General features: G+C 35.0%; 1 protein-coding gene across 1 annotated transcript in view; it reads right to left on the bottom strand.

Annotated features, from left to right (window-relative positions):
- N4BP2 (NEDD4 binding protein 2) overlaps positions 1-8236 on the bottom strand; it is a 55956-nt gene extending 47720 nt beyond the window's left edge. Inside the window, exons 1-3 of the mRNA XM_052642111.1 lie at positions 8187-8236; positions 6213-6552; positions 1112-2252 (exon numbers count right to left, since the gene is read on the bottom strand). Of these exons, the coding sequence (XP_052498071.1) occupies positions 1112-2252; positions 6213-6438 (1367 nt within the window). The 5' untranslated portion in view covers positions 6439-6552; positions 8187-8236. The remainder of the gene's footprint in view (positions 1-1111; positions 2253-6212; positions 6553-8186) is intronic.
- Positions 8237-14772: the final 6536 nt, after the last annotated feature.

Genomic DNA, 14772 nt, shown 5'->3' with positions numbered 1-14772 from the left:
CTTCTTCAAACTTGTGTCACAGTTCTATTATCTTTTAAGGTGCCCACTTTTGTTTCAATCTTTCACAAAATGAAGTATCATAATTGACTGTAATATCTATATTATTATTTCCTATTCTTGTGGTCATTAAGTCAAAGAGAAAGGCTATGTCTATAGAAGAATGTATTTATAAATATATTGAGTAGAATGTGTGGAAATTTATTGGAAGATAAATCCAGACTTAGAAAGGACATTAAAAAAACAACTGAAAATGAGCTTATCAAGGTATACATGAATACTCCCAAAGACTAGACACCACCTAGAATCAAATAGAAAAGACTAAGCTGAGAACAGCAAACCATGAGAGAAAACAGATAAAACTTAAAAGGAAAAGGGAAAAACTGGCAAAAAAAAATAAATTAGATGTAAATATTCTGGAATTTAAAGAAAAGGATTGAAGAAACTTTGAAAACAACACCCTTTAACAAGTATCACTGAAAGTATAACGAAGTTGCCTCTAACCCTGACTCTGGTCTCTGAGACCAAGACATCCACAACATATCTTAACTACAAAAAGCACACAGATGGGATATATGAGATAAAACAACTGAGGGTACCACACTTTGCAAGAAAAAAAAAACAATCACTGAAAATTTGAAGTTCCCTGATTACCAATGGTTCATCGTATGTTCTCTTCCTTCATATTATACATTTCTAAACCTTATTTAACAACATGCTACAATTCCAAATTTCCAACTATCAGCAGAATTCTTGTTAAGACTTCCTTGAATTCAAAATCAATTATGGCCCTTTATCTATATAACCAAAGCTGAATTCATCTTTCTCCCACTTAAATTAGTTCTCTTCCACATGAACTTATTTCTTTTGATTTCACAAGCTCACAATCTTGAAATCACCTTTAATTTTTTTCTTCTATTCTGTCTCTCAAAATGATATTCTAAGACAAAAGAATTCAATAAAAACTTCTGGAGAAAACAGTGCTATTAGCTACAAAGTTAGAAAAAATTAGTAAACATCTCTATGAAGTAAAAACATTTCACACAGTCAAGCTATTATAAATATTCAAGTTCACACATTATACTCATATTTTAAACTCAATTAAACCTCATACCTTGCCAAAAAAGATTTTCCAGATCCTGGAAGGCCTCTGAGAAGAACGAGAACTAGTCCAACATAAGATGACGTCTTCTTTCTTATCACCTGAGAAACTGGAGTTTCTTGTACCTGGTAAGCACTTGTTCCCTCTTTACTTCTCCATACCTTTGTTGGGGAAGTATGAGAAATAACTGGGGGTGGAAATGTATAATTGACAGGTCTCCAGTGTGCAGCTGTGGTTACAACAGGAGCTACAAAGCCATGGTTTGCTTGAAAGAGGTCAAAAGCAGGAATCATTGGATTCCACATTGGTGGAGGGGGAGGAGGAGGCAGCAGCAGAGGGAGAGGGGTTAATACTGGGCAGTAATTCACATCCTTCCCCTTTGGCGGCAGTTCCGTATGTTTGTGTGGCTGGAAACTGAATTCTTCAGAAGGTACGAAAACATCAGGGACAGACGTGGATTTCTGATCTCCACCTGTACCTATTAAACCAAGCCCTGGATTTTGGACAGCAAGGTTTAGAGGAGCCTGAGGCTCACTGGCATCCAAATCTACAGGAGCTTGAGAGAACTGAGTCTTAACACACTCAGATTCCGAAAGCTCTTTCTGAATTTGGTTGCTGCCATCCATCAAAGTGTCATTATCTGTATTTAAAGAACTACTGAGAAGAGAATCTCCCAATGCCAACGTGTTATCTTTTGTAAAACTTTTGGACCCATCTGAAACTGAACGTGAAGTTAAGGAATTTGAACTTAATGCAGAGACAGAATGCTCTAAATTTTCACTGTTCAAATCCATACTTTGGGTAGAAAGAATGGGAGTCATATTACTTGAATCTGAACTTATAAATGAACTCGGGTCACTAAAATTATTAACATCTTGCAAAGGCAAAAATGAGTATGCTTGGTTATCAGGAGAAGAGTTCAATTTCTCAAAAGCATTTTGTATTAAGGAATCTAAGTCTTCAGTTAGCTGCATGTCCAAAAATGAATCCATTTTTGAATCTTCACTCTCTTCTTCTGGAGAACACTTTTCCATTATTTCACATTCCACTGCATTTACTTGTTTCTCAGAAGCAACAAAGTTTGTTGAAGATGATTCTTCTATCTTAGCATCAGTGGCTGATAATTCTAATAGACAATCCATGGCATTTTCAACTGTACAACAATAAGAACAACAATAACAAAAATAAAATATATCTATATGGATTGAAAATAGTAAAACATAATTAAAATTCTCATAAAATTATACTGACTTTACATTGAATGAAATGTCAAGAAATTTATAAATATTCAAGTCATTTTTAACTTAACACTTTACTAATATATAATTCTGTACAGTGAAAGGTCTGAATAATGGAGACATGCAATGTTGTTACTTTCAGACAAACAGTAATAAACTAGGCCAATAAACTGCCATCAAGTAGACATTCTCTGATGAATTTATTGAGTAAAAGAAAACGATCTGGAACTGTATACTTTAGGGTTGTTTATAAAGATCCTAAAACCAGTTGATTTAATCAACAAATACTTACCTACTACATGCTGCTTTAAGTATGAAGTATTTTATTTATTAATAAGTACTCTAATAAACCTAATTTGTTTATATGGTCCATACTATGAATTTGACTTAACACAAAAAATGTGCATGAGCATGTACTACATATCAGACATACTTTGTACAAAAATGAACAAGATAATAGTTTTTACTACACTCAAAGGATTTTCGCAGTCTAATGGAAGCAACTGAAGATGTTAGAAGACAATTATACTATAATATAGATTAAATACTGCACACTCTGAACAATATACAAATGCTTAAGCAGCCTTATAGGAAAGCAAGGAAAGATTTCACATGAGGTGATATGAAAACTGGGAGTTGAAGATCAAAAAGATACTTGTCAATACAGAAGGGAAAGGCAAACCCAGACCTGAAAACACACAGCATGTTTAAGCTATTGAGTTTGTTGGAATGCGAGTACACAGTAATATGGCAGATAAGAGAAGGAGATAAAACTGGAAAGGGAAATCAAGTAAAATTGGGAAGGGTCCTCTAATTTCATGGTAAGAAATACTAATTTTATTTTCCAAGGGAACTTGAAGGGAAACTACCTGTCATAGCATTTGGGCTAGATGCTTTGTCGTCTCACTGAATCTTCAAATTATACTACAAGCTATAGTATTCCCAGCACAGAGACAAAGAAAATGAAGTTTAGAAAGTACATTAACTTAGCCCAAGTCACACAAATAATAAGTGACAGAGTCAGGACTGGTGTGTCGACTCCAATGCTGAGCTCCTTCCATTACAACATAAATATAGAGAAATTAGAATTGTTAAGCATCTGAAATCTGAGGCTTTTTCATATTATTTCTGTGTATTAACTTAAGGAAGATAAATGTGGAAACGGCACAGCACAGTAGGTAGAAGCTCTGGTCAGGAATCAGAATGACATTTAAATCCCTACTTGCTGGCATGAACACTCTGAACAAGTTAGTTAACTTTCCTAAGCCTTGATTTTCTCATTTGCAATGTGTGGATAACAAAAGTACCTACCTCATAGGGTTGTTGTGAGGATTAAATGAGATAATCCATGAAAAAGGGCTGTACACAAGGACTGGCACCTAGTAAGCACCCAATTAGTGTTCCCTTAAGAAGAAAAACAAAGAGGGATTGGAGGGGGCAAGCCTGGCAGAGAGACCAGTTAGAAGACTATAGCAATAAACATGGAAAAAAGGGGGGGGGAAAAAAAAGGGAAAAAGGCAAATATAAGAAGAATTTTTAAGAAAAAACTACATGATAGAAAAATCACAAAAGATCAACCAAGAAAATTAAGTGTATATAATGAAAAACAGTATATGTAAAAAGAAGTAAAAGATCACTATATACATAAAACACAGAAGTTTTTACAGTGTTGAGAAAAATTAAAACAATGGTATAAAACGATGAAAAACACATGAACAATTCATACAATATAAGAACTAATAAACAATCATATATAAAAATGTTAACATTTCCCTTTATCTAAAAAAAAAAAAAACCATTAAAGAAAAGGTAAAATCTTATTCCTAAAATCTTAAAAGAATACCACTCAATGCTGACAAGGCTGTAATGAAACCCTTATACAGTGCTAGTGTCATTACAAATTGGCACATTTATTTTATAAGGTAAATTTATTTTTTAATTAATTTTTATTGGAGTATAGTATAGTTGATTTATAATGTCGGGTTATAGTTTTTGCTGTACAGCAAAGTGCATCAGATATACATATATCCACTCTGTATTTTAATTCTTTTCTAATACAGGTCATTACAGAGTATTGAGAAGAGTTCCCTGTGCCATACAGTAGGTCTTTATTAGTTATCTACTTTATATGTAGTAGTGTGTATATGTCAATCTCAGTCTCCGAATTTATCCATCCCCTCGCTTTCACCCCTGGTAACCATATGCCACACCTCTTTAGTAGGCAATTCAGCAATATAGTAGGCAATTCAGCAATATGTTTCCAAGAGCCAAAAACTGTCCTTACCCTGTGATAGAAGAAAATAAAACTTCGGAATCGGGAAAAAGCCAAGAGATGGAAAAGGTTATTCATACAAAGATGCTCTTTGTAATATTAATTATTCATGTAAAACATAGCTATAATTAAATAAATTAGAGCATAATAACCCAATAGAAAATTAGAAAGCTATTAAAAAATATAAAGACTGCAGCCAACTGAAAAAAATGCTTATATTAGGTTAAGTTTTAAAAGTAGAATATATAACATCATAAATGTTATTATTCAACCTACTCAAAACATCAGTATTTATGAACAGGTATAGAGAAGATCCTGGAAAAGAAAAATGTTTTTTGTTAGGATGTAAGGGTAACATACTGATATTTTCCTTGTACTTCTTCATTGCTATTAGTGTACGTGCAAAAATAAATTTTAAACACACCAAAATTAGGAAATATATGTTGAAGCCACAAGTAAAATTGTAAACACTATTGTTTCTGAGCATCATGTAGACTCCTGAAAACTGGTTTTCTGCATACATAAAAGGATAGATAAGATAGGTTCACATCACAGACTGTGGAATGTAAAAAAAAAAAAAAATTGAAGTTTACTCCATTACCAAAATTCCCCAAACCTAGAACAATTTTACTTATACTAATCACAGCCAATAGCAATACTAAAAATCAATATTTAACTTACTCATCCATTTAAATTTGATAGTTTCCCCTGTCTGCAAACATACATCTAAACAATTTATTACAAGTCATTAATAATTTACTGCACTGAAGACTTTATCAAAACAAAACAAAAACTCAATCCTTACTGGAAAAAAAAGAAAAAGTCCTATGAGGTACATACTATTATTTTTCTCTTTAACAGATAAGAAAACTGAAACCCAGAGAGGTTAAGAGGTAGAGCTGGAAAATCAACCTAAAGCCAGTTTTAAATCACACTGGTCTATTAGCCTCAACTCTTAATCAGCTCTCATTTCCATAATTACAATTACCTTTTCACTCAATAAATATTTACTGAGGTCCGAGCAAGTCATTTGGTACTTAGGTGCTGGAGATACAGCAGTACAACAAAACAGTTCTTTAAAATCCCTCTCTTTATAGAGTACTCTAGGTCAACAGCTCTCAACTGGGAATGATTTTGCCCCCCAGGGAACATAAGATGATATATAGAGGCATTTTTAACTGTTACAGCTGCAGGGGTGGGGTAGGGGATGTGCCACTGGCATCTGATGGGTACAGGCTAGAGATATTGCTGAACATCCTATGATGCCCAGGAAAGACACTCACAACAAAGAATCATCTGGTCCAAAATGTCAATAGTGCCAACCTTTTCAAGTGGGAAGATAAAAAGAAATAAAACGTAAAAGATGAAATCTACACATACATCTTATACCTAGAACTATACATTTCTTGAAAGAAGAAACGATGTTTTATTCTTCTTTATATTCCTCGTAATACTACACTTAGTACCTTACCCACAGCAGATTTTCAAAAAATAATGAACAAAATAGAAATAACGTAGTCATTTTCTATATTACTACTGGTCATGGCATAGTACATAAAACCTTTTTATAAAATGCAAAGGGTTCAAACTGAACTTTTCTCACCTTTGAAATCACACTCAGAAAGCATCAAATACACTACATCAGGATCCAGGTCAGAAAACATCTCTGAGACACTGGTGAAGAGTTCTTCCTGATCAACCTTTGTCTCATACACGGAAGGGAGAGTAGCGGTTGGCTCCTCATGACTAGCAACACTGGATACAACTTCCTTAGAGTTTGTGGTCTTCCGAAAAGGATTTCCCCCAAGATTTTTCCTTCTCCTTGGCATTCTGACTTCCAAAACTAAAATGTTTCCCTTTTCTTATTTAAGATGTTTGATATTTAAGTCATACCTCAAAGAAAATAGGGTTAAATATCTTGCACAATCCAGTAGTAAAAGGACCTAAAATAGAAAGCAAGTTGAAACACTCAGACTATAGTTATAGTTCCAGATCTAAAATTGGAATGACATCTTTATTTAACTCTAAAAAAGTACCATCAACTCTGGTGGGCAGCAAAGCCCAAGAGCAGTCAAACAATTTCCCTCTCCAAAATATTCAAGTTTTTCAGGATTGAACATGTTAAAAATTAAGATATTAACAAATGTAATATAGTTTCAGAATGGTGAGTACACTATTTTAGCACAATTACTTCATTTAAAAAAACAACAACACAGTATTCATAACGAGGATGCCTACTGAACACCTATTTGGATGTCTAATAGGCATCATAAACTTCACATGTCCAAAACTGAGCTCCTTATCACATAGTTCACACTTGTTCTTCCTAGTCTTTCCCATCTCATTTAAGGCGACTCTGTCCTTCCAATTGCTCAGGTCAAAAATCTTGGAATAATTCTTGACTCCTCTCATCCCACATCCAATCAGTAAGCCAATTTTGTCAATGCAACCCTCAAAATGTATCCAGAATATGATAATTCCTCACCATTTCCATGGTTACCACAGCCTTGCCTGGATTAGTATAAAAGTCTCTTAACCTCCTTGCTTCCACCCTTGCCCCTTCAGTCTACTGAGCACGACAACTAGAGTGACTCAGTTAAACCACAGGTCAGATCACACCTCTCTTCTGCTAAACTATCCACTAGCTTCCCATTACACTCAGGATAAAAGTCAGAACCCTTAAAATGGCCTATAACCCAGACATTTTTTACTTTGGTACAGTCATCCCTATTCCTCTTTCCCTTGCTCACGTCACTCGAGCCATACTTCATCTCCTTGTCCTTCAAACATCAGTCATGCTCCATCTTAGAACTTTTATATTTGGTCCCTTCTACCTAAACTTATTATCCCAGGTATCTAAAAGATGTATTTCCTATCATTACTCAATTGTTACCTTCTTAGGAAGTCAGTTGTCCAACACCACTTATCCTTCTTTCCTTACTTGAATTCTCTCCATAAAACTCACCTTCTAAAATAGTGTATGTGTTTCATCCACTTGTTTTATTTATTACCCATATTCCAGTAAAATGTAAGCTCCACAAGGGCAAGGACTCATAGATCTGGAGAACTCTGACAATCTACTTATGAACAATTCAAATGTAACATTATCTAAAACCAACTGTCTGATATTTTCTCTGAAACCTGCTCTAAACATTTGGTCTGGCTATAGTCATCCTCCATCTGTATTCCTGTCTCCTAAATGGTCTCCCTGTTTCTACACCTCTTGTCCCCCACAGTCTATTTTCAATATACCAGCCAAAACGATCTTCACACAACATAAGTCAAAACGAGTTACAGTATGCTTTAAATTCTCAACCGGCTCTCCGTATCACTCAGAGTGAAAGCTACATTTCTTACTATGGCCCACTTCCACTTTTGGCTTTTAATATACTTTTTCCCAAGATATTTGCATTGCTAACTCTTTCACCCCTTCAAATCTTTGTTCAAGTACCACATTCAATGATTTCTTCCTTGATTATCTAATTTAAAGTCATATTCCCCACTTTTTCTTTCCCAATTTCCCTTTTCTGTTAACCACCCATTGCCCTTAACACCTTCTACATTCCATAAAATTTACCTTTTAATTACATTTATTGTGTCATAGCTCTCTCCATCTTCCAAGACTGCAATGTCAATATGGCAGCCACCAGCCACATGTGCCTATTTAAATTTAAATTAGTTAAAATTAAGTAAAATTACATTTTATTTATAAATATCAGATAAAGTAGATTTTAGAGCAAAAAAAAAAAATCAGCAAAGATAGAGAACACTATATAATCATAAAGGATCAGTCTGACAAGAATTCAGAGCAACCCTAAATGTGTAGGCACCAAACAGAGCTACTAAATTAAGTGAAACAAAAATTGACAGAACTGAAAGGAGAAATAGACTAGCTTATAATTATAGTTAGAGACTTCAACACCCCTCTCTCAATAAGAGTCAATAGACATAAGATCAGCAAGGATACAGAAAAACTCAGTAACACCATCATTTAAGGATCTAATCCACACTTATACACTCCATTCAACAACAACAGCAGAATGCATATCCTTTTCAAGAACCCAAATAACATATACCAAAATAGACCATATCCTAGACTATAAAACAAACCTCAACAAACTTGAAAGAACTGAAATCATATAAAGTATGTTCTCTGACCACAATGAAATCAAACTCAAAATCAATAACAAAAAGATAATACAAAAATCTCCAAACACTTGAAACATAAGTAAAATACTAAATAATCTATGGGTCAAAGAGGAAGTCTCAAGGAAAATTTTAAAATACACAAAAATGAATGAAAACGAAAATATACCATATCAAAATTTGTAAGACACAGCTAAAGCAGCAATGGCAAAAATTTATAGCAAATTTATAACTATAAATTCATACATTAGAAAAGACTAAAACTCTCAAATCAATAATTTAACTTTCCACTACAAGAACCTAGAAAAAGAACAACAAAATAAACCCAAAGCCAGTAGAAGGAAGAGAATAATAAAGACCACAGCAGAAATGAATAAAACTGAAAAGAGAAAAACAATCACTCTAGACCCTGCAGACATCAAAAGACTAAGAGAATACTATGAACCGGAGTACATACAGAAGTCAGACATCTTATAGGAAATATTTATTTCTCAAAACACACAAATTATCATAACTCACCCAACAGGAAATAGATAAAAAGAAATTTCAGGCCTAAATACCTTCAATGGAGAAGTCTACCATATATGGTCTCTTTCAAAAATAGAAGGAACACTTCTTAATTCATTTTATCAAGTCAGTACTGTTACCCTGATACCAAAATCAGACAAAGCAGTACCAGAAAAAAAAAAAAAAACTACAAACCAATATCCTTCATGAATACAGACATAAAAATCCTTAAAAAATATTACAAACAGAAATGAGCAATTTATTTTAAAAGAATTATATACCATTATTAACTGAGGTTTATCCCAGAGATACACGGTTTCTTCAATATTCAAAAATCAGTATAACCCATTATATTAATAGGCTAATGAAGAAAACCTTAGTTGCATGAATAAATGAAGGAAAAAAGTGACAAAATTCAATACTCATTCAGGATAAAAACTACCCCCAAAATAGGAATATATGAGAACTTCCTCAAAACCCTACAGATTATATTTCATTTACTAGTAAAATACTGTATGTTTTCATCCTAAGATTGAGAACAAAGCAAGGATGTCCACTCTCACCACTCTTATGAAATACAACGCTGGAAGTTCTAGCCTATGAAGTAAAGGAAGGAAAGGAAATAAAAGATATACAGATTCAAAAGGAAAAAATAAAACTTTCCTATTTGTAGATGACACAGCTATCTATGTGGAAAATCTCAAGGAATCAATAAAATCTTCAACATGAGTTCAGCAAAGTATACAAGACACAAAATACACAAAAGCAACTGTATTTATATATCCTACCAATGAATATATGAACATTGTAATTAAAAATACAATATTATTTACAAATGCTCAAATAATAAAATATTCTGAATAAACCTAACAAAACATATATAAGACATATGCTAGAAATACAAAATAGTGATGACAATTTTTGAAAAAGTAGATAAATGGATTTATGAGCTGCTAGACTCAATATAGTAAAGACGTCAACTTTTCTCAAATTGACTTACAGGTTTAGCACAATTCCTATCAAAACTCCAGGAAGATTTTTTCTGGATACAGACAAGATTATTCCTAAATTTAAATGGAAAGACAAAGGAACTAGAATAGTTTAAACAATTTTGAAAGAGTAAAAGGATTCAGTTGACTCCATTTTAAGACTTACTATAAAGCTACACTTATCAAAACTGTATGGTATCAGTGGAAGGACAGGCATACAGATCTGACAACAGACTATAGATTAGGAAACAGAAGAGACCAACATGAATATGCCCAACTGACATCTGACAAAAATGCAAAAGCAATTCAATGGAGAAAATATAACCTTTCAACAAATGGAACTGGAACAAATAGACACCACAGATAGAAAGAGAAAAACCTTGGCCTAAGTCTCACACTTTATTTAAAAAAAAAAAAACAACTCAAAATGGATCAAGGACTTAAATCCATAGTACTATAAAACTTTTAGGAAAAAAAAGAAAATCTTAAGGATCTAGGGCTAGGCAAAAACACCAAAAGTATGCTCCATAAAAAGAAAAACTGATTAAACTATACTTTATCCAAACTTAAAACTTTTACTCTGTGAACAATCCTGTTAAGAGTATAAAAAGAAAAATGACAGGCTAAAAGAAAATATCTGCATACCATGTATCATAGACAAAAGACTAGTATCCAAAATATATAAACAAACTTTATCAGAACTCAAAGTAAAAACAAACAAAAACCAAGTAAGTCAACTAGAAATGGGAGGTGGGGGCAGTGGATTTCACCAAAAGGATATACAAATGGCACACAGGTAGAATTTCAACATCATTAGCCATTAAGTAAATGCAATTTAAAACTACAATGAGATATAACACTTATACATCTATTAGGTTGACAAATATAAATAATAATAACAATAGGAAATCCTGTCAAGGATATAGAGAAATAGGATGGCTCATATGCTGCTGATAGGAATGTAAAATGAAAAAACCACTCTGGACAGCAGTCTGGCAGTTTCTTAAACTAAATCTGGAACTACCATACAATTAAGTAATTGCACTTATGGACATTTCTAAGAAATGGAAAATTATGTTTACCCAAAAACCTGCACATAAGTATTTGTAGCAGCTTTACTCATTATAATCAGAAACCAGAAATCAGATGTCCTTCAGTGGGTACACAGTTAAACACACTATGTCACTTCCATCCCATGAAGTTAATAGTCAGCAATAAAAAGAAACCTACTATTGGCACACAAGACCTGGATGAAATTGCCGAGAATTAGGCTGAGTAAAAAAAAGCCCATCCAAAAGGCTATGTATTGAATGATCCCCATTTGCTTAACATTCTTGAAATGACAGAAATACAGAAATAGAGAATATTAACAGTTGCCAAAGGTTAAGGAGGAGGAAGGAAGAGGGAGTAGTGGATGGGGCTATGAAAAGGAAATTTGAGGGATTTTTGTGGTGATGGAAATGTCCTATATCTTGACTGTATTGATATCAATACCCTGGTTGAGATAATGTAAGTCATTTTGCACGTTTCTTTCATTGGGGGAACTGGGTGAAGAGCACAGGAGATTTCTCTGTATTATTTATTACAACTGCATGTGACTCTCAGTTCAGTAGCTCAGTCGTGTCTGACTTTTTGCGATCCCATGGACAGCAGCACAACTGGCTTCCCTGCCCATCACCAATTACTAGAGTTTGCTCAAACTCAAGTCCATCACATCGGTGATGCCATCCAACCATCTCATCTTCTGTTGTCCTTTTCTCCTCCTGCCTTCAATCTTTCCCAGGATCAGGGTCTTTTCAAATGAGTCATTTCTTCGCATCAGGTGGCCAAAGTACTGAAGTTTCAGCTTCAGCATCAGTCCCTCCAATGAACACCCAGGACTGGTCTCCTTTAGGATGGACTGGTTGGATCTCCTTGCAGTCCAAGGGACTCTCAAGAGTCTTCTCCAACACCACAGTTCAAAAACATCAATTCTTCAGTGCTCAGCTTTCTTTATAGTCCAACTCTCACATCCATACATGACTACTGGAAAAACCACAGCCTTGAGTAGACGGACCTTTGTTGGCCAAGTAATGTCGCTGCTTTTGAATATGCTGTCAAGGTTGGTCATAACTTTCCTTCTAAGGAGTAAGCGTCTTTTAATTTCATGGCTGCAGTCACCATCTGCAGTGATTTTGGAGCCCAAAAAAATAAAGTCTCTGTTTCCATTGTTTCCCCATCTACGTGCCATGAAGTGATGGGACCAGATGCCATGATCTTCGTTTTCTGAATGTTGAGCTTTAAGCCAACTTCTTCACTCTCCTCTTTCACTTTCATCAAGAGGCTCTTTAGTTCCTCTTTGCTTTTTGCCATAAGGGTGGTGTCATCCGCATATCTGAGGTTATTGATATTTCTCCCAGCAATCTTGATTTCGGCTTGTTTTTCATCCAGCCCAGCATTTCACATGATGTACTCTGCATATAAGTTAAATAAGCAGGGTGACAATATACAGCCTTGATGTATTCCTTTCCTGGTTTGGAATTAGTCTGTTGTTCCATGTCCAGTTCTAACTGTTGCTTTCTGACCTGCATACAGATTTCTCAGGAGGCAGGGAAGGTGGTCTGGTATTCCCATCTCTTTCAGAATTTTCCAGTTTATTGTGATCCACAGAGTCAAAAGCTTCGGCATAGTCAATAAAGCAGAAGGAGATGTTTTTCTGGAACTCTTGCTTTTTTGATGATCCAACAGATGTTGCCAATTTGATCTCTGATTCCTCTGCCTTTTCTAAATCCAGCTTGAACATCTGGAAGTTCATGGTTCCCGTGCTGTTGAAGCCTGGCTTGGAGAATTCTGAGCATTACTTTGCTAGCATATGAGATGAGTGCAATTGTGTGGTAGTTTGAACATTCTTTGGCATTGCCTTTCTTTGGGACTGGAATGAAAACTGATCTTTTCCAGTCCTGTGGCCACTGCTGAGTTTTCCAAATTTGCTGGCATATTGAGTACAGCACTTTCACAGCATTATCTTCTAGGATTTGAAACAGCTCAACTGGAATTTGACCACCTCCCCTAGCTTTGTTCGTAGTGTTGCTTCCTAAGGCCCACTTGACTTCACACTCCAGGATGTCTGGCTCTAGGTGAGTGAGCATACCATCGTGATTATCTGGGTGATGAAGATCTTTTTTATAGTTCTTCTGTGTATTCTTATCACCTCTTAATATCATCTGCTTCTGTTAGGCCCATACCATTTCTGTCCTTTACTCTATCCATCTCTGCATGAAATGTTCCCTTGGTATCTCTAATTTTCTTGAAGAGATCTCTAGTCTTTCCCATTCTATTGTCTTCCTCTATTTCTTTACAGGATCACTGAGGAAGTCTTTCTTATCTCTCCTTGCTACTCTTTAGAACTCTGCATTCAAATGGGTATGTCTTTACAATCTCAAAAAGTTGTGTAAATCAACAAAAGTTATGTGACTCTATAATCTCAAAAAGTTTAATTTTGAAAAAGAGTATGTAAAACTAAAAATTCAGTTCCTCAGTCATACTTATTACATTTCAAGTGCTCAATAGCTACATGTGGTTGACGACTATCATATCCCATGTGAACTTTTCCATAAGCACTGTTCTAGAATATAAGTTCCGTGAGGCAAATGAATATCTCGTTTTAGAAAGTTAAGAAGTTTTATTTACAGAAAGTACAAACTGAAGGCCATAAAGAAAAAGAAGTACTAAACACATCTAGCCACATTTAAATATAAAATATCTCTAGATGAAGAAAAAAGTTAAAATATGTGAGGTGAGGTGAAGTCGCTCAGTCATGTCCGACTCTTGTGACCCCATAGATTGCAGCCTACCAGGCTCCTCCGTCCATGGGATTTTCCAGGCAAGGGTACTAGAGTGGGTTGCCATTTCTTTCTCCAGAGGATCTTCCCAACCCAAGGATCAAACTCGGGTCTCCCACATTGTAGGCAGACGCTTTACCGTCTGAGCCACCAGGGAAGCCTTAAAATAGTATAACATATAGTAACTGTTTTCAATTTCTTCCCCTTCATCCTTTCTTAAACATGATTTTGCCCCACCATTTCTACCACTATACTAAAAATTGCTCATATCTAAATCACCAGTAACCAATGTGGATGATAAAAGTCAAAGATAAAAGGTCTAATCCACCAGGGAGGGACGGAAGTCACTCAGTCCTGTCCGACTCTTAGCAACCCCATGGACTGCAGCCCACCAGACTCCTCCATCCATGGGATTTTCCAGGCAAGAGTACTGGAGTGGGGTGCCAATGCCTTCTCCAAATCCACCAGGAAGATAAAGCAATTCTAAGTTTGTATTCAACTAGTAAAAGCCCTCTGTCTGTAACTATTATAATAAGGAGGTTCCCACCTCAGCCACTACCCCGCTCCTCACACACATATAGAGGAGAGGAAGGAGAAAGAAAAAGGGAGAGAAAAAGCAGTAATAACATAAAAGATTTGAGTCATGTAAGTGTAACTTGACTTAGTATCTAAATAACACCAAATCCAATAACCACAGAAT

This window comes from Budorcas taxicolor, chromosome 6 (genome assembly GCF_023091745.1).
Source record: "Budorcas taxicolor isolate Tak-1 chromosome 6, Takin1.1, whole genome shotgun sequence".
In the NCBI taxonomy this organism is placed as follows: Eukaryota; Metazoa; Chordata; class Mammalia; order Artiodactyla; family Bovidae; genus Budorcas; species Budorcas taxicolor.
The sequence above is the reverse complement of the archived record's forward strand: the minus strand, read 5'-3'. Positions and strand labels throughout refer to the sequence as shown.